This window comes from Sander vitreus, chromosome 11, assembly GCF_031162955.1.
Source record: "Sander vitreus isolate 19-12246 chromosome 11, sanVit1, whole genome shotgun sequence".
Lineage (NCBI taxonomy): Eukaryota > Metazoa > Chordata > Actinopteri > Perciformes > Percidae > Sander > Sander vitreus.
In genome coordinates, this window is record NC_135865.1 from 6,969,625 (window position 1) to 6,993,781 (window position 24,157).

At 39.4% G+C, this 24,157-nt stretch overlaps 2 protein-coding genes across 2 annotated transcripts in view; both read right to left on the minus strand.

Moving 5' to 3' along the window:
- The window catches only part of dnah7 (dynein, axonemal, heavy chain 7), an 89,343-nt gene extending 85,212 nt beyond the window's left edge, over nt 1-4,131 (minus strand). The window contains exons 1-8 of the mRNA XM_078263231.1: nt 4,063-4,131; nt 3,706-3,802; nt 3,413-3,593; nt 3,180-3,255; nt 2,616-2,796; nt 2,396-2,468; nt 2,113-2,238; nt 1,043-1,162 (exon numbers count right to left, since the gene is read on the minus strand). Of these exons, the coding sequence (XP_078119357.1) occupies nt 1,043-1,162; nt 2,113-2,238; nt 2,396-2,468; nt 2,616-2,796; nt 3,180-3,255; nt 3,413-3,593; nt 3,706-3,802; nt 4,063-4,131 (923 nt within the window). The remainder of the gene's footprint in view (nt 1-1,042; nt 1,163-2,112; nt 2,239-2,395; nt 2,469-2,615; nt 2,797-3,179; nt 3,256-3,412; nt 3,594-3,705; nt 3,803-4,062) is intronic.
- An 859-nt stretch (nt 4,132-4,990) lies between these two features.
- esyt3 (extended synaptotagmin-like protein 3) lies at nt 4,991-23,741 on the minus strand. Its single transcript, XM_078263233.1, has 23 exons — nt 23,191-23,741; nt 20,978-21,019; nt 19,354-19,488; nt 19,044-19,120; nt 18,827-18,896; nt 18,430-18,519; nt 18,282-18,337; nt 18,069-18,189; nt 17,624-17,800; nt 16,724-16,806; nt 16,111-16,159; nt 14,653-14,742; nt 14,346-14,408; nt 13,850-13,909; nt 11,214-11,288; nt 10,461-10,547; nt 9,977-10,126; nt 8,750-9,144; nt 8,494-8,592; nt 7,087-7,218; nt 6,816-6,921; nt 6,492-6,541; nt 4,991-6,282 (listed from the first exon to the last, which is right to left on the minus strand). The coding sequence occupies exons 1-23, from the start codon at nt 23,533-23,535 to the stop codon at nt 6,243-6,245; spliced, it is 2,592 nt and encodes an 863-aa protein (XP_078119359.1). The 5' UTR covers nt 23,536-23,741; the 3' UTR covers nt 4,991-6,242.
- Between the last annotated feature and the right edge of the window lie 416 nt (nt 23,742-24,157).

The following is a 24,157-nucleotide window of genomic DNA, read 5'->3' on the forward strand; positions in this document are numbered from 1 at the left end:
CTCGACTGTTGTAGACAGAAGTGACTGATCTTTAATGTAATATCTACATTGCCCATTATCAGCAACCATTCATCCAATGTTCCAAAGACACATTCTGTTTACTAATCTGTTAAATTTTAAAAGGCTAACTGAGAAAACATTGGAGAACCCTTTTGCAATTATGTAAGAACATAATGTAATCTGAAAACTGCTGCCCTGGTTAAAAAAACAATGCAACTGATCTCAGCTGGTATTCTGTCTGGAATGGAGTGGAATGGAACTTTCTAAGTGACCCCAAACTTTTGACCGGTAGTCATATATACATATATATATATATATATATATTACTGGATTTTATTTAATGATGCGTTAATTAATTTCCTCACTTTAATGTTTTGCTGGTAAAGGTGGAGCTAATTTCAAATACTTTATTGTTGCTGGGTTGCTTAACATATAATAATATATCATAATGTATTCGTTGATTTAAAAATGGTATTATTTTAGTACCTAAAAATGTCAGACAAATAAGTACTGCAAAATTGTACTTAAGTACAATGCTTGAGTAAATGTAGTTATTTACATTCCACCACTGCTGACTGTACTCTCAGTGTGACATATCATACAGGAATAAATATTAATATAGACATTCTGTGTGCACCACCTCATCTTAGTCAGTTTTGTGAAGGTCTGTATACAAGATAGTGCATCATTTCATAAGGTTGGGTAAATATACTACAGCTGGAGTACTAATAAGCAGGAAATGTGCAAGTACGCAAATCTAGGATTTACAAAAACCATTTGGGGGTTGTGGAGGAGACATGTATTTTCTGATGTAATAGCTTATGGCTGCCACTCCATGTTACTACAAAAGAGCCCTACTTTACAAATGGCAACTTAAAAGATGTCTTTTGTTTACAAAAGCGTATAGTCCTAAACCACAGAAATAGGATGTATCAATTATGAAATTGCTATTGCTCTTCAAAATGTATCGCTTCCTTCTTTGTACTCCTGCTTGTTATTTAACTGAGCACATGTATCTTGGTGTTAAGATATGTGGACTCACGTTTTGAGAAGGATTTCTCTGGCATTTCCAACATGTCTGGTGACAATTTGCTGAAACATAGAGATCTCCATGGACTCCTCTCTATGGTGGAACTCCTCTACGTCTATCAGACGGAGATTTCTGCAAGCATGTCATCAAGGAGGGTGAGATGATAGGCAAACATGGATCTAATACAGCACTTGTATTTTTTTGTTCTTAAAGAATAAATCTGTCCATGTTTATGCCGATAAACAGTTTATACAAGGTGTAATGCAAATATGTTTATTATATGCTATGTAAATATCTTCATTTTTGCTGTTATGTTATAACATTAGTGTAATAATATATCCACAGTTACCAAATTTGATTGATAGAATTTAGAGTAACATTAAATAATGCATAATAGGCTGCCATGATAAGTAATTAAAGGTGCTCTAAGCGATGTTAGGTGACATTACTTCTTGTTGACATTCAAAGTACTTTCAAACAAAACGAGACTAGCTCGCCCCTCCCTCCTCCTCATCCCGTCCCCTCCCCCTCCCTTCCGTGCTTCCGTGCACTAACCCCCTGAATCCCACCCCCGACTCCTTCTTGTCAGTTATTGGCTGGAACGCTGGAACACTGTTTGTTATGTTTGGTGGTGCAGGTTGGCGCAGTTTGTTTTTGTTGGCGTTTGTGGAGCCTGGGCTGTCTACAGAGACCATGTTTTTTTTACAGTGTGTTCAGGGGACAGGCTGCTAGCAGACAGTGAGGAGATGTTTGCTGTATGTGACAGAAAATGTTGTAGCCTAAAAAACGCGTGACATCGCTTAAAGCACCTTTAAGTTTATCGTCTTTACATTATGTGGGTCACATATGTACTACTGTCTACTTGTCACATGCTGTAACCCTGACTTAAGTATTATAGATGAAGAGATATTCAAAATATTCAACACTTGTTGTTTTTGCAAAGGCTAATTTGACCAAAGTTTATCAAACTCACACAACGCATTCATTTTTCTTTCAATTGCATTCTAAATAGTAAAGACAAATGAAACAAAGGTGTGGTTTTAACAAAAGTAAAAAAAAAAGTATCATCATGGCATACTTACTTGTAAAAGGCATGCCAAATGTAAAGCACATTAAGCATAGTGGGGTTGATAGAGTGAAGATTATCCCTGATCTTCTTTTGCGCATGGACAAAGGAGGTGTTCCATGTTTTTGGCACTGACTTCACTCTGACAGTGAAAGATAATAGAAAAATATGTTTCATAATTCTAAAGGCTTTGCGTCACTGCTTATTAATACTCAGGTTTTCCTTGTACAAAACAAAACAAGGAATCTCTATGTGTCCTGGTCACATGCAACATTCTCTGTCACGTCCTGCGGACTTACTCAAGTCTGTGAGGGAGTAGATCTTTGGCTTTGTCCTCATCATTTTCCTCTGAATCTTTGAATGTGTATTTCACTGCAATCACAAAAAAAAAGAAAACAAACAATATTTTATTAACACATTTCTTATGCATCACACCATCATCCAGTGCCCAAATATTGTTTGGGTAACACTGTGAATACAATACTACTAGTTCATAAAACGTTAAGTGTAATGACATACAGATTGCTGTCTTGACGCTGAGCAGGTAGTCCTCCTTAATCTCATCCTCCAGCAGTTCCATCGGTGTGCTCAGGCTCTTCAGGTGGCAGGGTACCATGTCTTGAATGTTCTCCAGCCAAGAGTCCATCAGAGGAGCCACATTCTCCAGGTCTATCCCTTTCTGGATGTAGTAGTTATATCTCTGACAGGACAGAATATTACAATCCATTTTCAGTAGCGATATTTTGAACAAACAATGCCTTACATTAATTGAATTTTTTTGGTGACAGTGCTGATTACAAAACAATGTACATAGTTGTATTGCTTGGCCTTAGTAAAAGCAAGAATAGAATATCAACTATATCCATTACATAACAAAAAATTTAAAAAAAGAAACATACCTAGCACCTGCAACCACTGAGACTAACTAAACAAAATGGTGATTAAAAAGCTACCATATGCGTGTCTTGAAAAGATTATGTAAAAGAATGATGGGCACAACGTCTTCATTATGAGCACATGTACAACAAAAGAGGACCTGTGATATAATATACTGTATAGTATCAAGTGTGTATTGCATTTCACCATTTCATGATCATTCTTCGCTTTAAATTTGGAAGAGCCACATAGTGGAGAGTTGCCATCCTCTTCCTCCTGCTGGCTGAAAAGAGAAAACAAATTGGCAAAATGGGAGTCACAACAATTGCCATTTTATTGTTATACACAGTATTTCCTATCCTAAGTCTCTAACTTATGTAGAGAATGACAATGGCATGACAGACATATAATTAAGCTTTATAAAATATAGAGTAAGTCACCATATGAATTTAACAAGAGTTTCACGGAGATTCTTGCGCTTCTTAATGAGTTCTGTGCGGGAGCTGCTGCAATGCTTGGAGGCCCCACGGATGTGCACTGCCTTTTTGCTCTGGAGCAGGTTCTGACCTCTGCCATAACTCTGACTTGGTCTACTGTCCACCCCTTCAATGAGCCCATCTCCTGCAGCACACAGGGCAAACAGTTCAAACAGAAAAGCCACAAGTGTAGTAGCATTAGACCTATATTTTTTATCTAACTGAAAAATACTACCAACTCAAAATGTTCAACTCACTTTTCACAGCTGCTACAGTTCCTTGAGATTTCTGCTTGATTGGGGGATACAGAGAAAATGAAGGTTTTGTGTCTATCCACGGCCTTTTTCTGTGGACCTGGACAATGGAGTAAAACATTAGCTAGGTTGGTGTTGTTTGACACAAATGTAAAAGTAATATAAGACACAAACCTTTTTTTTTATTTTGTATTGTCAAGTGTTCATATTTGACTATATGAAAAAAAGTTAGCTTAGTGCCATGGTCAGTTAAGCTAGCTAACGTTAAGTGGCAAATAAAGTTAATAACGTTACAGTCAGATAAAAGTTGCACTGATAAAAAAACAAAAATAATGATAGAGATTTGTTCTCTTGACTTACCTGTGGTGGATTTGGTGGTAAGAGTGCTAGACCATCAGGAATATTTTTTTTCTTCTTGGGTGAACTCATGTTGGTACTTGTGCAAAGTTATCATAAGCTAACGCTGACGCTAACTCCCTAACGAAACCCTTGTGTTGTTGCTACGGACGTTGCTAGGAATCAACGGGGAACTCGCGTGAACTCATTAGCACCTGTGCTTTGTTAAAAAATAAAATATATATAAATATAAAAAATAGCCTGTGCTTTGTTAATTATAGCTATAGATATAGTCATAGATATAAAGCTACAAGACCAATATAATAGTAGCACAACGTAAGCAAGTTCATTACTGTCAATATTCCATCAAACAGCGTAACGTTAACAGTTAAAAAACTGTTTCTGTCATGACTTCGCTTGACATTTTGTTAACCATGTTTAATCTAATTTCCCTCATGTGCTGTGCCTTAAAATTCCCACTGTGATGATAACCCTGCTTCAGTATTTGATGCTGTGTAGAAAACTTGCACTCTCGGAGTTTCCATCTCCATGGGAAGTTTCAGCGCCCCTAGCAACACAATGTTTAGGTGCAGCGAGCCTAGTGATGGAATAGTCCATTGTGTGTTGTGAGCGTGGGGTGGGGGACATTGATGGTGATACAATAAGCGGACGGAATGTTGTAAATTGTTCAAGAGTATATAAGTATATGTTAGAATAGAAAGATAATTGTATAGCACTATTCTATCAATTGTATCGGGTTTAGCGGTATCGCCACTTTATAGACCGGGGGGTCGCGGGGGTGCAGGCAAGGGCTGGAGTCCTTAACACTTTGGGCAAGTTAAACCCTACCTTTTCAATGGAAAATGGTCTATATCCCTACCGTCTATGGGGCTTACACATACAAGCAACGCATATGGACTGAATGTAATGGTGTGTAAATAAAGACAAGCAGTCACACTTAATCTCACATTTATTAAAACCATTTTAAGAGAAAAAAACATTTATTTTCTTAAAGATGTTTATTTGCTATGAAAATGTGAGCTGAAAACAAATGTCACAGTCATTTACTGTGCCAATTCAAAAACACCAGAAACTGTAAACTGGTAATACATTTTCCAGCTGTGGAATAATTTAAAAGGACAACAGATGAACAGTTTACCATTAGACCAAATTCTTGGCCAACTTTTTACAATTAACATTAGCAGTCAACAATGTATTTAGCATAGATGGCTACCACAAGTCCAGTACTTTATTAATACACTTTATGAAGCTTGTTTATGGGAGTGTGAGAGCATTTGAAATGTTGAAATTGAAGATTACTTAAATACCAGGTGATAAATCTAAAGGGTTAGGTATCAATTTACTCACTCCCCCACTATTGTCAAGGTGCGCTTAAGCAAAGAACTAGTGTCATGTGCCTCGCTTGGATGCTGTTTCTCTTCTAATGAACCGACTTCTTTAGTAGGACTGCTCAGTATTTGGCTTCTTCCAGCTATGAACATGTATACATGTATATTAACGTGTGCAACCCATCCTCAATATGTAATGACTCTCCTGGATTGCAACAAACACACTTGCTTTTTTATTTATTTCAACAACTATGAAATATTACTTAACTATTAATACACATATTAACACAACAATACAAAAAGAATAACTTTGGCTCAGATCAACTTAAAACCAACCCTCCCACAAAACATATCTACATTAAAAGGAATTATCTAATTTCTTGATAAAGTATAAATACAAACATGTTCTGATGAATTAGGGTACATTACATACTATGGAAAATACATGCTAAGAAATTGCATTATTATTTAGAATCGTGTTTGTCAATACAAATAAGCTACATTAAGTTGGATCATAAAATGATACACTGCATTATCTGGAATACCAAAGCATGTTTAAATAAAATATTTAAACTGAATATTTCGTTATATCATGGGGGATATCTGTAAGTGGGACAAATGCATAACAACTAAACACTTTATTCCGTGTACGACCCTGAGTAGGAGAGTGGTTTGGAATATTACTATATGTGCCTGCAAGTGTACAGCCTTTGCTGCATTGGGAAAGCCCAACTTGTCCACGATGATAAGGGAGACAAAGTAACATGCCACTACCCAAGCATTTATCCGGCCTGCAGTTGGCCTTGCAGCTGCTGAAGAGCTGCTTTGAAAACAGAAGTTTTACAGTTCTACCCACTAGCTGAATTTCTTCAGCCCAGGCAGCGTGAGCTCATACCTTAAGAGGAAAGAGAAATCAAATATTCATATAATTATTATTGAATCAAATAAGCCATGTGTTTCCCAATATGCAATATATGATTACTGTTGACCAGACAATGTACACCACAATGACATTACAAAGTATTGGAACTTCAATTCAGAATACAGCTAATGTTTACCCAAGTCATGGAAAATAAAAAAATAAAAGAAAACTGGGCCCCGTACCATTCTGTGACGCCTTTGGCTATATCCAACTGTGAAAGTTCTAGCAGCACCTGTGGACAGGAGCAGAACTGGAAAATTCAGTCACTTATCCAGACTGAGTTGGAAACTGCAAAAGTGTGATAACCATTGCGGCCAAGACATTGGTTTTGCAATATACTGTATGTTTGAAATAAAAAAAAAAACTTTACACTGAACCATAATGAGCTAAAGTTGGAAATATTTGTCTCACCGATGACACCGTTGAACTGCATAGAGCATTTAAACTGCCCTTACCCTTTGAAAATCTTGTGAAATGAACAGTCTATTACAAGTAGTATTACCCACCATGCCAATGTCCTTACTCTCCCGTGAGTGGAACATTTTGCCATTTTTCACTGCAATATCCAATTTTCTGGTTTGTGCTTCTTGAAGTGACACGTCGAATTCAAACCTGTGATGAAAGAGAAATGGCGGAAAGAGACTCTGTCTCAAACTCTGAGCCTGAAACTGACTTCTGAGCCTTAAACGTACAGCAACTACTTCACTGTGGTGATAAGAAATCAAAAATTGCTTCTTCATATAGATGCGTGATGTAGGATGAATCTGGTAAGCTTACTTGTGATTGAAGACAGGATTGACTGTCCTCTTCTTGACTTGTGTCCTCTTGCGGTGAATCCAGGATTGGTCAGGGAGAAAATACAGGCGGACATAAGAGTCTGTGCCATTCTCACTGAAGCGGAATATGTTCCTGCAGGCAACATACATTTGAAGAGAAAATCATGTATATGTTAATTAGAGCAATTTCCTCCTTTGTTATGTTGGACTCAGTCACAGCATTTAAACCAAGGAAATACTGACTATTATATATAGTATTCTCAAAACAAAACTGTGGTTCATGTTCTACTGAGAACTGAAAAAGAAATAATTCTAGGCAAAAACTGATCACTTGATGGTGGCATATATATATCCATAGCAAAGTATAGTCCATGTACAGTATTTCAACCAATTACCCGTGAAAGTTATTTTAACGTTATCTCTCAGAAACTGAAATGTGAGAAAGAGTAGAGCTTTGACTCTCTGGCCGGGCCAGGCTGTAATTTTCCTAAAATTTCCCTGGGTTTAAATCGGGTCAGATACGCACAAATTTTGCGTAAAAAATAAAAAAATAATAGTTCTTATAGTCTGTATAATTTCATGAATAATGTATGGGCTGCGTACCGCTATGTTTGACCAAATGTAATACAATCTCTATTTAATATGGCAGTATTTGGGCATGTTCAGAGATCGTGTCACTTGAAGGTATCTACATAAGAGTGACGTGACACTGTCATGAACACATGACACTGTCATGACACAGTCGTGACACATGAACCCTAACCCTAAGTGTTTTATTCACACCAGTGGTCCCCTTGTGCCCGTGCCCCTCGCAGTGCCCATCCTGGGCGTTGCGTTTTAACCCAAACCTAACCAAAATCAAATGACACTTTCTAAAAGAAGCGTTGTCATAAACGTTTGACTTGTTTATAATGTTTATGACATGTTCATGACAATGTCATGTCACTCTTATGTAGATACCTTCAAGTAAAGTGTAACCAAAGATTTTTTTTAATATTAAACGTTTATTTTACACAGTGGAAATTTGGGTTTTAATCGGGCTTGGGCAAAAAACTGCTGCCGTGGTTTGGGCTCGAGTTGGGCTTGGACAGAAACTATGGGGGTTCATGTCTGGGCCTGGTTTTTTTGGGCCTGATCATAGCTCTAGTTCTGGAATCTAAAACGTGTTCAGAGCTGAGCTAGGCAAATGGGAATATTCCTGGTCAGTATTTAATTTCATTTATTTTATTTATAAAGGACAACGCACATTAATCAACTTATCGGTAAATGTGCCAGTAGTACTTTGGCCAGATGTTTTGAGACCAGAGCAAAAGAAAACAGCAAGACACTAGCATAGGTAAACATGTACAGTACAATATTGGTACTGCTGTTAGGGTAACAATAGTGAGGCTTGACTTCTCCGCTGTACCTGCAGGAGATAACCTGGACGATGAGTTTTTTCCTCAGGGCGGCATAGCGTACAGTCAGCTGGATCTCCCCAAATGAACCCTGATGGTTCCGGATGGCCCTGTAGTGATAGAAAACGTTTGTCAATGTCACTTTTATTACTTAACTCTTGTTTAAATCTATATAGCTTAGTTCACGATATCAGTAGAAAGGTTAGAGGTCAGCACACTATAGGTCTGAAAAAGACATGTAGACACAGAACAACGCTATGGACTCACTCTGGATACGTGGCCCCCTCTGAAAGGTCGAAACGCGAAGAAGCGATGGAGTTCTCCGACAGCAGACTGTGGGAGTCATACCGACGCATGTTTGCTGGGGAAGCGATGGAATTCTCCGACAGCAGGCTCTGGGAGTCATACCGACGCATGTGTGACGTGGAAGAAGGTGGCTGCCAGGTTTCCTTAGAGCCGTTCTGGGTCTTAGCTGCCAAGGCCGGAGATGAGGCTTGGGCAGGGGGGTTGGTTTGGTGGGAAAGTCCTGGAGAGGAGGATGTAGTGGCAGAGGGAGTGGATACAGGGGCACTAGCTCCTTCGTTAGTAGGTGGTATTTGCCGTTTGTCTTGTGGAGGAGGCTTGACGATAATCTTGGGTGGAGGCTTTTCCACGGCAAGAATCTGTTATGGGATTGAGAAAATGGCTAATGTCAGTAACACAATGTAAACACATAAATGTACAGTAATAGAGCTCATATGAAAGTAGGGGTGTAAATCACTCGTTTTATCACGATACGCGATTATATCGATTTTTAGGACAACGATACATTATTTACCGATATCACAAAGTCTCCCACGATATGATTTCGATTCAATTCAGGGGCCTGCGACCGATACGAGACGATACAAAGTCCATTTAACACAATCAGTTACATTTAAAAAAGCAACTAAAATGATTTGACAATTTCTTTTCTAAGCTTTCCCAGACGTTTAAATTAAGAACAAACCAATTCTTTTTATCATAAAAATAATAAATATAAAGTGGGAATTTCAAAATAAAGGCGCATCTTAAAGATGACGATATGTATCGATATTTTCACTTTGTATCGATAATATTGGATAGTTGAGGATTGAATCGATATATATCCATCCAGATCGATGTATCGTCACACCCCTACTTGAAAGTTCTCATGATCCAGGTGTAGGTTAAAGCAGCTGAATGATGTTTTGGTATGAAACTGTGTCTTTGTACGGACTGTGTGATGTGCTCAATGGTGTTTTAAGCCCCCAACGTCTCCTTCCAGGCAGCGCTGCAACCGTTGACTTCAAGGCACCTAACCCTAACCTTAACCCTAACCATAACCTAATCCTAATGCCTTCTAGGCAGCGCTACCTGGAAGGAGACGTTGGGGGCTTAAAACACCGATAAACGTGTGATGTACTTGATCAGTCTATGTATTATGGGAGTTTGTACGTACTATACGTGTGCGTTTGCCTTCCAACGTGTACTCACCCTTAGAGTGGCTTTCAGCTTGATCTGGCTGTTCACTCCAGAGCGCTCCAGCGGGAGCCGCTGGTCTATGGTCATGTCGGAGATGTTGAGGAGGCGAGCCAGGGGCAATTGGAGAACACCGAGCGGAGTCTTCTTCTCCGACTCTTTGACCTGGACCACAAGAACACAAATAAAACTATTCAAGCAGTGATTGGAAAAAGGTTTTATATTCGTTATTTATATTTGAGAGACTGAAAAAGGGTCTACTTTTTACAACATGGTTTCCTTGTTTTTAGGTTCTATTGTGATGAAATGATAAGGTAGCGGTCTTTTGTCAGTGAAATACATATTGACACATAGAGTTCCATAGGGATAAATACAACTATAGACTAGTCTTGGAGGTCAGATCACTGTCCAGCCACATACATATTGCAGCATTTGCCAATTTGCAAATCAAAACAGACAAACCATCTGTTTGGTTTGTGTGCAACATGAAATGACAAACCTGAACTATGAGCTGCTGTGTTTTGACATTATGCACAAAGAAGGTGAAGCCCTCCTCCCACACCGGGTCTTTAGATGCGTACACAACCTGTGAAAAGACAAGACAGTAAGTAATAACTACAGCTGAATGCTTTCATTGCTTTTCAGTTTGACAGGGGTCGGCCTTCTTGTACAGTGCCAAATACACTGAAACAAGTGTAACAATTAAGAGCTACTGTATTAATCTAATGACTTAACGGGAGCATTTTAAAAAATGCATACATGTTACTCCTATGGTCTAAGACAGTCCAAACATATTAGTAAACGTGAACAACTCTCTCCCAAAGCCAAAAACTAGAGTGCTACAACTCAAATTTCGTGATTTCATCAAGTAAAAACTGGTGAAACTGCTCCATAGTCAATTAATGAAGAGGTTATAGATGACACCGAGATCGCCCAGTGGAATGATTGGAGTATATGGGTACATGTTCTGTTTCTAAACTGAGAACACTATGGGTATTATAAAATAAAAAAAAATAAAATAAAAAAATCAGTCTCCCATTCATTGTCTATGAAGCAGCTTTGTACCTGATGACATCACAAGTTTGAGACTTAGTTCTCTGGTTTCTGGCTTTAAAGAGAGAGTAGCTCATGTTCACAAATATTGATTGAACTTTCCTAGGCCATGGAAATAACATATTGGAATTCTTCATTTAGGTGGCGTTCCCCTTTAAAGAGAAAATGGTGTAATAATGTGATCAAGTGAGAGCCGTACCTTGCTTTTCTTAATGTCCTTATCAATGGAAAATTCCACAAAGGAGTTTGGCATGGCGGTTCTCTTTTTTGTGAGCTGAAAACAAAGTAAACATGGCAACATGTTTTCATACACTGTTGAGAAAAAAACCCACTCAGGAACAATGAGCAATATTAGTTAGCAACTACAGATGGGCCAGAATGACTCACCATTATCAACATTATATAAAATTCTGCTTTCACTTATTACAATAGGGTGCCAGCAACAAGCTAACCAGCTAACACTGGGAGTTGTCTACAAGCAGCCTGTTGCCTTCCAGGTTGGGCAGGTTATGCATTCCACTCCCTAATACATTGCAGACACACCACACCATCTGGGACACATAGTGTACAACAGATGTTTACGCTGGCAAAAAAAACAAAAAAGTAAACTTGTATTATTATTGGAGTGAATGCTATTGGCATGAGCATGGCTGACAACATTCCAAGTGGGAAGAAGAAAGCAGAGGTTGATGCGGACACATTTGGGGCTTTAACAACAACCTTCAATAAACTCGACACGTTGACTGAGAACGGTCTACTTCAACTGTCGGACTACTTTATGCACTTACTGAGTAAATGTTACAACCACATCACGACTGTTAGAATGATTTGCTTTTCCTCAGAATCTTTTGGAAAGGAATAAACCACCCTGACTTAAGACAAGGCTGTCATCGCAGTTTTCCTCAACTATGTTTGATATGAATCATGTACTACAGCTCAGGATGATCAACCGCTAAAGTACAATAGGTAGTTTTTGCCCTTGAGAAGGAAGATAAAGGATTGACAACATACCAAAGACAAAGATACACATCACACAATAAAAGACAAACGTCAGACATGTATGTATAAAAAACTAAAACGGAATCTTAAATGAAGATTGATTCTCATTGTTGAGAATAGAAAAAAAACAACATATCGTTTATTTTCCCTATGTCATAGGAACCAGTCCACTAATGGTCACAATTGCATTACTCATATAGTTGACTAACTGTATGTAAGTTGTTCTTACTAATACATCAAATCAGTTTTGAAAGGGGGGTGATTTTTTAATTTAATAACACCAGCCTAATGAATGCTAAAATATTAGCCTGCACTTGATTCAAAATATGAATATTAATCCAGGGCTGTTTGGTATGCAGAGGCCCAACCCTTCTTCCAACAGAACCTGTTCGTACAAAGGTTTTATCGCTGGACATTCCCCATAGGGTGTGAAAGAGAGGCACTTGTACTGTAGTTTCACACATCTCCTTTTAGTTAAGCCTTCTTTTTTTTTTTATTTCATAGCTAGCGCATCTTAAATAGACTGCATGGAATGCTTGAGGCCTTTTATGTTAGGGGTTGTCAAATAGTTAATGTTCTTTTCTGTGCCAAAATAAAAACCCAATGTATATTCTTAAAGGTTAAATCAGGCAGATATATCTTTTTTACTTTACTACCTTACAATTGACAGTCCTTTGGTATTTTGATGTCAGACAAAAGCTTTAGTCAGATCATGTTCTCTGGTAGTGCTCAGGTGTACCTGTCCCTGTGCGTTGAGGGGTTTTTTGTGGTGAGGACTTAGTTGAGCAAGTCAAACAATCATTATTTCTATACCCATTTGACCCCTTTGTAAGTCAAATATACAGGCTTTTTTTTTGTTTTTTTTAGGATTTTAAGATTTCTTCATAGGATAAATCAAATGCCATTGAGGTCACAGGTTACTTAACAGTTTCTGTAAGAAACATTTGACCCACTCAAACTTGTGCCTATGCTCTAACCCCATCCATCTGATAATTAGGGCAATTATAACATTATTATAAGAAATTGAGAGAATTATTTAAGGATACTTTTTGACCCAAACCTGTTAAACAAATCTGTTATCTATCTATCTATCTATCTATCTATCTATCTATCAGAAGCAGCTCCTAAATGCCCTGTGCTGGTCATTGTGTGGAAATACAGTGGAGTGAAGTGTGACAGGCAAAACTGAATTCTCACGTTACGATTTGTGTCGTTTTCCCCGTCGACCATGCAACTTCTTGGTTTTCTGGGTCAAAACGTGAAAAAAATTCCAACGTTCTGGTCGTCTTTTTCGACACTTTTGTCACTCAAACTTTCTGTCAATATTATTTCTGCGCTTTTCACGTTTTTTTTTTTTTAAGCTTTTCCCATGTTTTTGTCACTTTTCCTGGCATTTTTTGAAGATTTTCCAGACATTTTTGTCACTTTTTTAAAAAAAATGTTTATCCTATGTTTTCCAACGTTCTATTATCAATTTTTCTTTACCTACTATAACATTGAATGAAACTAAATTAATGAAAGTAGTGAACTGATCATTTATTTAACTTTTGAAAAGCATTGTATGGAACCATCCACGTTATTTTTGTTTTAAAATTTGGTTGAAAGAAACCCACATTTCTGATATAGAAACTTTTTGAAAATGGGTCAGATTTGACCCCGAGGACAACAAGAGGGTTAATATTTACGAGAAATTATTATTATCATTCAATCAAACTACAAACAAAAACAAAACTACAAACTACGCACAATGAAAATGGGGCCTTCAGGGCCTTTGGGTCTGGGGTTCCAGGCCCAGTTCTTTCTTATAGCAACTATTGGAAAAGGAAGGCAGCTTACCCGAGCTTCCTTTGATTGCTTCCCGGGTTTCTGAAGCTCGGAGATCTCGCGGTGGTCTTTCTGGAGACAAACACAAGAGTACACATCAGCACATTTGTCTATCCATGTTGCATCATCCAGGGACCCCACACCTTCTTAAACATCAAATTCAAGGAAACAATGACGCGCCTGCGGGAGACACGTATGCAGACAGCAGAACGTAGCCTATTTACTAACGTAAAAAAAATAAATAATAATCTTAATAACTTCAATTCTATTCCTGCACAAAAAATATTAATTCAAGCACTTTCAACGACCCATATCTATTTACGTCTATTTTCAAAAACTTTCAAGGACTTGATTTTTTACCATCAAATTCACCAGGATTTCAAGACAATATGATCATCTGCTCTCAACAACACCAGTCCCCATTAAAACACCAGTCCCCATTAAAACACCAGTCCCATTAAAACACCAGTCCCCATTAAAACACCAGTCCCCATTAAAAGCCACTTACTGGTAGGTTTGAGCCACTGTCCAGATACACTGCAAGCATGGCACAAGCAAGGCCGTCTGTAGACTGGAAGAGAGTGAAGGCAGAGAGCAATACATGATTTACACCACTGACTGACTGACTGACTGACTGACTGCTGGCCCAAAAACTTAAGTAAGTTGCACACAGGCTCATCCTACAGTTAAGATAGGCACCCTTGTGGCCAGAAGATTGACAAGTAGAATAACAGCCTAATATTGAATTGAATATATTGAATATAAACATTAAAAGAAAATTCAGATGGAATAAATGTAAGCAACGGTGAGGCTACCTCCCTCAGCAGGCTGGGGTCACACTTAAGGGAAAGCCACTGGAGCCTGAGATGAACTTCTCCCTTCTGGATCCCTTCCAGAGTAAACCACTACAACAGCGAGAGAGATTCATTTATCAACATGACATTCACATAAAGACTGCATTTAAACAGAAAACTGGGGGAAATGGGTAGAAATGCATTAGCATTTAGTAGGAAACTGTTCTGTAATGTCCTGTAGTGCCGGTGTTGTGCCACAAATCGATCGTCAGCCAAAAAGTGATTGTTGTCTGCAGGAGCGCCCCGGATTATAACCAATCCTTTTTCCACTTGCCAAAAAGTGATTGCAGTCCCTACTGTTGGTAGTCTATATCCACGACGGTACACTTCCGGGATTGCTCGGTTACCGCTGGAATTTCCACCGGATTTCACTCATTTAGGCCAGATGTCCGTTGCCTTGGGCTTCCTTTGTGTTGGCGTTTTAAACTCCAGTGGGGACTATGGTTAACTGCTCCTCAGATCTCTGCAGGGTAAATCCAGACAGCTAGCTAGACTATCTGTCCAATCTGAGTTTTCTGTTGCACGACTAAAACAGCTTTTTTTTTTTACGTACACACGTTCCACCAAAACAAGTTCCTTCCCGAGACTATTTTGCAGAGGCACCGTCATTGTTTCCGGAGCTTAGCGCCGCCCAAGATGATTGAGATTGGTTTAAAGAAATGCCAATAAACCAGAGCACGTTGTTCTCCCATCCCAGAATGCTGTATGGACTAGCCAGACCCTCCTCTGCAGCGCTGTGGAGGAAGGTCTGGCAATGCGAGACTAACTGTTGGTGGCTTTTACCACTTAAAGTCTCCGAGGGATTGCAAGACTGGCGGATAGCTAGTTGGACGCGTGCACTCAGTTATTTCCACGCCCTTTTGCTTGCGATTAACCATTTATTTCAATAAACAAACAACGGGTACATTCTACTCGACACAATACGTTCAAAAACTGTATGCTCATCCAGTCTCAATCACCTGCACCTGTGCTGGAGAGGTCAGCTATATGGCTGCCCACGCACCACCCAGTGTACAAGCATAATATTGACACATACAACATTGTAATGGCTGTAACACCTACCTTTTCACTGAGAGGTTATTTATACCTCAAGATTACATGATTTCATTCATGAGGCTTATATCTGACAGATTATAGCCCACCCAGAACTTTTTACCTGTTGAAATACCTTTTAAAAAAAGGGTCAATACATCCAGTAACACGCAGTTTTCCAAGTAACTTGTGGACATGTATAAACTGGGTGATACAGCTTTAACAGAATGTGCACGCTCTCACAGATGGCAATCCGTTTTTGGCACGACACCGGCAAACATTTTTTGGAGTTTTTCCTATTGCGGAGAAAATACTGTACATATTAGGCACAAATCAATACATTCATTATTAAATATTGTGTTTCCACAATATGAAATAAAAGCTCACCTTATCCATTTCTATTTCTTTCTTCACCACTCCGAGATCAAGGTTATACCTAAGGTGATGATGAAAAATCATAACGATGGCGAGTGAAAACCTTATATTTATCATTTAAAACTAATATATTTGCAGCGCTAATATCACATGTACAGCTTTCTTCTCTAAAACATGTTTGTACAAGCTAATGTCCTGTATATTTACGATGAAGTCGTCATATTTTGTGTTGTTTAGTGCCACTAAGGCATATGTATGGTAGTAAGTAGTGCTTGAGAAAATCTTCCATATTTGAGAAACCCTCTCTATATAATAAAGTGAATACTATGGACCTTTTTCACAGCAGACATACAGGGTTACAGCCACAATCACAATATGCCTAGGTGGACAGTCTATTTTGACTTGTCACAATAGGAAAAGCACAGCTGAAATTGATAAACTTAACTTAAAGTGTCCCAGTAAGCTATTTCAGTGAGTCAGCATTCACAATACCAGGGCCTCTCCTAAGTTGAATGCAGCCATCATTAATGGTTTTGAATACACCTGTGCTTGTCCTACTATGACATGTCAACATGTCTGCCGTGAAAAAGGTCTATACATGCGCCGTTATTAGATAGTTTTGTACCTTCCAAGGAAGTCGTCTTTATCGGTGTCCTCATCATAAATCTCCATCTCCAACTCTTGCCCGGGGGCTTCATGGGCGACAAACTGCACACAGATAAAGGAAAGGTGGATGTTATTAAATGTCTTTCAGATGGGAAAGTCAATGTTTAGATGCGTGGCCCAGTTCAGCATACGTACTGAGATTTCTGCAACATTTAAAGAAAGACTTTAGCAGATCGCACATAGACAAGGGATACTGGATAATGAACATTACACCTGTAAAGTGCATTTAGTACTAACAAACAATAGTGGAAATTGTGCCCTGCTGGAGACAAGCTCAGCTTTCAAACAATGAGTTGCCAACAGTGATTTGAGTAGCTCTTTAATGCAATGCGCGACAGAGAGTATTTTTCTTTAGCTTTTCACAGGCAAGGAATTTTATCATGGTAAATATGGTGCAAAATGCGAGAGCTTGTAGACTTGATGTGAGCACTTGTAGAACAAAAATCGGAACTTGTATGTTGAAATTCTGAATGTTCTGAATGTGGAGTCACAGAAAAACATTTCACAAATGTGCAGATTGCTATTTACATAAATACAATGACAGCTGCAAACTTGTAATGCTACTTTTACTCCTAATATTTTTTTTTTTTTTAACTTGAGTCCATTGTCCAGTACAACCACAACTCAGTGATCAGAACCTCTCGAATCGGTCACGGCAACTTCACATGTGCTCTCTGCATCACAAAGTGGCAAATCTGCACCTTTTTTTTTTTTTTGGCAACACTTCTTGGGATAAACAAACTTGTACAGGATTACAGTGCAACTAAAAAAAAAAAAGAATTATGTTCATGCATTTTTAAGCTCATCCAGAGGCTTTGACAGGAATGTTAAACAGGTATGTGTGCTACTGGTACTCTACCTCAAACACTTCATTCCATCTGGGGTTCAAAGTCTCTTTGATGGTCTTGCTTTTAAAATTTCGGTTGCCCACTCGAAGTGTTGCATAGGGGTCCGATTTGCCTTTTACTAAACCCATCATGAATGTGTCCATGGCCACCAGGTCTCTGGCCTCCAGCAAGTGGACCCTCACCACACCCTGAGGAGAAGACGGGGAGAGATTCAAACTATTGTTTCACATGAAAGAAAAAAAACACACACAGAAAAAGATGTACCTATCTATTAAAAATTTGATCAAGAGAAACCTATACTTTGTCTAAACATCCAACTTTTAACAGTTTATTTTTTTTGGTAGGGGACTTTTATCCTAAAATGTGCAATGATGTAGAGTGTTTTAAAATGCAAGAGGATGCTGCAGGTGAGAAGATGAAGATTAATCTGTAAAATGGATTGTACATCTGACATACTCGAGGTAGTGGGAACCTCATCTGATCCATTTTGATCTGGTCTATGAGGGGCACGCACATGCGGTTGGGCAACACCATGAGCGAGGCAATGATGTCAATGATGGTCTCCTCCGACAAGGAGCTGGAAGGGGACAGATGGGAAGGGGACCAATAAGATTCTAACACGAGAGGATGGTCATTATAAGACTCAGGGAGTTTTCTGTGAAACCTAACCTGAATGCAGGGCTGTCCAAGAGGTTGGTCATGCCAGTCCAGTTGATGTTTAGGGTCTGGTAAAAATAAAAAAAATCATTTAGAGAGTTTTAAACTTGGCAAATCACAGCTTAATTGAGGACAATAAGGTCATGAAATGATCACTTACAGGGCGGCGGATGAAAAAAAAGGTGACTCCTCCCACCAGTGGTGCTTGACCAATAAGAGGCTGCAAAATGACTCTCAGCATCCCACGGAGCTGGAAGATTCAGGACAGTTTTTACAAGCCTAAACACGTATATACAATGCAGTATGCGTGGAGTGCGGCTCGGATGTGTTGAGAGTATCCCTCCGGTGCTCTTAAGTTTGGGGATCCTAGTGTCCACAGGTTGGAGGAAACCGAGGCACTTGAGAGGGTGAAGTTAAAAAAGCCTTTCATATTTTCTATAATAAAAAGGTCTTTTCAAACTTTAACCTCTTAAGTGCCTCAGTTTCCATCAACCTTTGTCCTAAAAACATACGATAAAGATAAATGTAATGCAGAAAAAAAAAAATGAGATGCCCACTTTAAGTCCTTTGATACCAGCTGTGATTGGCGGCTTCACTACAGCGTCGATGTCCACGTCACCATCATAACTGCAAAGTGAACAGTGCTGGTGAGACATACACATGAGTGGGGCTCTTGTTCAGAGTTTACAGTTTTGGAACAGAGGGACTGAAACACATTTGACACCAAATGACAAGACAGAAGCAGCTCCGACATGAGAAATGTGGCTGACCAACCTTATGTGCAAGTCCAGGACCACTTCCCTTTGATCCACTTCGTGTGTGTATGCTCTCGTTCCAGTGATCTTGAGAGGCTGGAAATTGGGAAACAAATTAAAAGGAACCTCCTCTGCCATCTTTAATGAGACACTGTACTCTCATTGTGTGACAGCGTCATTTCTACCTCCAAATCACGTCGGTGTGCTTTGATTTATAAAATATATGTAGCAGGTAAAAGATTTGGTTACTGTTTGATGGAACATATGTCATATTCAGGAGGATTTAAATGGCTTTGATTATGGAGTATGAAGGACAAATGCAAACTTACTATGTTTCCGAAGTGGATCTTGGTAAAAGTGAACATTTTGAGCGCTTGGTTGGAGAGCCTGATAGCCGGCTCGATTTTTTCTCTAAGGAGTTTTTCCATGTACATCCCAAAGAAAGGCCAGGCCTGCTCCAACACCTGAAGACGCAAAGCAGAACATAATGGAGCATGTGTAAACCCCTTGATTCCACACCTTAAGCAAACAGCACATATAATTGCACTTGCACTTTTAAATAGAGGGAATACTTAAAAGGCACTCTGCATCAAACAGGGGCTACTAAAACTTTGTCAACATCTGTTTTAAGGATAAATTAGTTTGTTGCGGTTGACCTCATCAGAAAAAAAAACTATCATCTAGTGGATTGGGGAAGCAGCAAAACATAGAACCTATATTTAGAATATTTTCACCGTTTTACCTTGCCATCAGACAGCCCTTTCTGATGGGGGAACTGAAGCCGTTATATCCACCTATGCTCTCTTCAAAACCACCACACTCCTTTGACAAAACAGTAATTTCACCGTGCAGAACATGGGAGTTGCTGGTCTACCTCTGCCTCGATCAATTAGTTTGTTTCTGTTATTGTATAGTCTATATCCACGAGGTTCCACTTCCGGGATTGTTCAGGTGCCGCCGGAAATTCAGCCGGATGTCCCTCTTTTCGGCCGGATGTCCATTTCCTTCTGCTTTCTTTGTGTTGGCGTTCTAACCTCCGGTCGACTTATGAGGACTTTGGCTAACTGCTCCTCAGATCTCTGCAGGGTAAATCCAGACAGCTAGCTAGACTATCTGTCCTATCTGAGTTTTCTGTTGCGCAACTAAAACAACTTTTGAACGTACACATTTTCCACCAAAACAAGTTCCTTCACAAGGCTATTTTACAGCAGCACCGTCATTGTGTCCGGCGCTTAGCGCCACCCATGACGATTGTGATTGGTTTAAAAAAATGCCAATAAACCAGAGCACGTTTTTCTCCCATCCCGGAATGCTGTGTGGACTAGCCAGACCCTCCTCCGCAGCGCTGTGGAGGAGTGTCTGGCAATGCGAGACTAGTTATGTGTGACTTTGGTGAATCCGAACTAACCCTTTTAAAACAACTAAGTCACAAAGAAACACAAAATAACTAATCGATCAAGGCAGCGGTAGACCAGCAACTCCCGTGTTCTGCGAGGTAAAATTACTGTTTTTGTCAAAGGGAGTCTGGCGGCTTTGAAGAGATCATAGAATGGCTTCATAAAGCACTGAACATATTTTAAATATAGCATACACTATAGCATCCACAGCAGTACGTTGCTTAGCTCACGTGTCAGTACTCCTGCCTGCTTCTCCAAACTGGGGGTGTGTCGACCGCCATCCACCGTAGGTAATACAGACTGACTATGACTGACCATTTAAAAAAAATCCGAACCATCCCTTTAACACCCTGTGCACCCCAACTACCTTTGCATTTTTTGTGTACATTGAATGCATTCCAATGCAGGCCATAATCCCTATATAGTGATGGCACAGTTGGTGCAGTTGAGCACTGGGTCCATAAACCAGAGTCAAAAATCAAAAGCACAAACTTGATTTAGCAGGTTCCAGAAATCAGAAAGATGTAAGAAGATAATTTTATTTTTGATACTGTACCTTGTTAACCCAGCCAACTTTCTCAACCTCAGGAAAGTTGACCTTTAAGAAAGAAAAACATGATAGTGAAGTTAGAAGTGGGCTCGTAATTATTTTTCCCATACCCAAACAACATACAGTTAGCGGCATGCATGATGGTTGTGGTGGTGATGGAAGACAAAAATCATGTCAGTAATTATTAATTATCTATCATGCAAATTCTTTATTATTTTTTGACAATTCATTTTATTTATTTTTTTAAAAGACACTTACATGGTTCAACACCAATGTACATGCACAATTAAAAGTGCATTTGAATTGAAGAATATCAAAGTTAACCCAAAAAAGGTCACAGGACTTACTTCCATTGTGGTTGTTGTTGTAGTTAATCATGCACATTCTTCTAAGATGGCTTATGAGTTAAATTAGTCAACATGAGTCAAATGGGAAAATAATCAAATGCCTATAAAAACTGATTGTGGATCCATCTCTGAAACATTTTGCACATTTTTCCCCCCCATTTCTGAAATTTGACAGCATTTCTTAGAAAAAGCGTACATGGAGAAGCACAGTAGTATTTGTTATTAAGGCTTACCAATGTTTCTTTCCAGCATCAAAACTGTGGACTGTAACAGAGGTTTGGAATCATGTTGTAATAAAGAGCAGCTGAGCATCTATCCAATTAAAGTACCATCAGTGACTTCTGCCTAAGATGCTGAAAAGGGAAAGCTTACCCAAAACTCACAAAAACATTTTTTATAAATGGGGTAATATAAGATCCATTGATTTAAAAGAAATGTGCTAGCCTAGAAATCTAGACGCACCCTAGCGGCAGCAAATGTAATTTGCAGCCAGGGTCGCCTAGCAACTCTCCGTTGGCTTGCGAGGTGGAAAAACCAAACTCTGGCCGGGCCAATCACATCGTGTATAGAGTCGATGGGTGGGCTTATTTTGCCGGCCGGATATGGCAAAAGTTTAATCTATCAACTAGCTCCGCTACCTTCTTCGTTGCTCTGCTTGGTTGTAGCGCTATCCTATTGCGTGCAGTGGGAATTTGACAGACAACCATTTATCCCGCCCCTCGGATTGAGCCCTGCCAATGGTGAGTTCCCAGACCCAACATCTTGATGTGGGTCTGGCTTGTCAGGCTAGAAATGTGCATAAGTTTAAGTTTTACACACACACACACACACACACACACACACACACACACACACACACACACACACACACACACACACACACACACACACACACACTGTAGGACATGTCACACTCTCTGTTGCCTTGACAACACTACCATTTATTTGCATGACATGGCAGACTGGGGCTGAACCTCCCATACAAGTCAAGCCAGCCAAATGTGCTGTTATTTTGCAGGAGGTGTCGTCTCTCTACACACCACCACACCCAATCAAACAGTGACTCATGGGAACTAAGAAAGTTGAGATCGTGAGAGGGATTCATCTAATGTCAGTCAGAGGAATGTTATATACACAATAGAGATTACTTTTCAGTTAGTGTCTTGCAGCTCACTCTCTGTGTGTGCACTGTAAAAAATGCTCTGCTACAAGTCCTGCATTGACAATATTACTTAAGTATGTAAGTATCATCAGGAAAATGTACTTATTAATAGTAAAGAAAAATCCTAACATTTTATGAACTGGAAACGATCAAAGCAGTTCTGTGTTTAATAGTCTAATCATTTCAGCCGGACTTGTAGGCCATTATATTGTTGGGTAGTTTAATTTATAATAAAACATTTTTTTTTTTAAACTACATGTGTCTTGTGTGCAGAAATCTTAATTTGTAAAGTAACTACAGCTGTCAGATTAATATAGGCCTAGTGGTGTAAAAAGTATAGTATATATATATATATATATATATATAGGTATAGTTTATCTCTGAAATGTAGCTGAGTAAAAGCAGAAAGTAGCAAGAAAAGAAAAGATTTGTAAATAAGTACCTAAATGTGTACTTAAGTAGGCCTACTAGAGTACATGTTACATTCCACCACTGCACTAGTGTTGCCTTGATCGACCCACAAATAGCACTTCATATCATATCAGTGACTCCAAAAACAGCAGACACAGGGTTGACAGCTTTGGTCTTTCTTCAATGACTGGAAAGTTGCTGAGTAGAGTCCCATCACTGCCTGGATGCTGAATTTCAGTGTGACAAACAGTAGACATTTATCATGGTACGGTTGTAGCACATATTAGCACAATACATACCCATGATGCCATTTGTAAGGCACTTGCTAGCTCCTTGTTGACCACAAGTGCTTCATTGTCCACAAATTCGATGGCGGTTCCCATTCGGGCGTCTTTCCACTGGCGGTTTTTCTTCCACCAAGTGGCTAGCAGCATGCACAGCAGAACCCAGCTGATACTGAGGCCGAGGTATCCTGTCAGATACACGGGGTAGAAGACGAGCATGGCTTTGCCAAAGTACATCAGGAACTCCATCAGGATGCGGTTGACAGTGGAGGAGTTGAGCTTCTCTGTGCTGCCGTGGATCGACAGGCTTTCCCCGAGCCCCGCTCCCACACTCGGGTCCATCTGCCCGGCGGATGCCATTGGCTCGGACTCCCTGCTGGATCCTGGTTCCTTAAGTCCAAAAGAGTTGTGTACGCTCGCTGCCTGAACAGATTTATTTCGGTTCACCTTTGCATGGCTTTCTAAAGGAAAACAAAACAGGGAAGCCAGGCTACTGCACACTCCATAGGTGCAGGTGGTGAAATGAGTTGTGACACTGACAGTCCTAAAACTTCCGTGTTTGAAACTTCCAAAAGGTAGCTAAGATAGGCACACACCTGCGGCCGTGGGTGGAGAGTGCGAGCAACAAAAAAGAATTCCACCCTAAAAATGAATGCAAAAAAAGCTACCTTATATTATAGGGGCCTGTGTTTGTGTTTTGGCTGTTTTGTTTTTTTTGTTTTACTTTTATAGCTTTATTATATTTGCAGGCTATAGTGCATTTTTACCTTCTCTACATATTTTTTATTCTGTGAACGTCTACAGTTTTTATAGGATTTTGTTACCGTAAATGTCTTTGTGGCTGCGCCAATCTTCCATAAACCATCGTCATATGACAATAGATCAGCAGCAGTGTCATTTCTGTTATCTGCGATGCCCAAAGTCTTGACTTTTATCTCGGTAACGAGACAATCAATGCATCCATGGAGATAAAAGTCCGAGG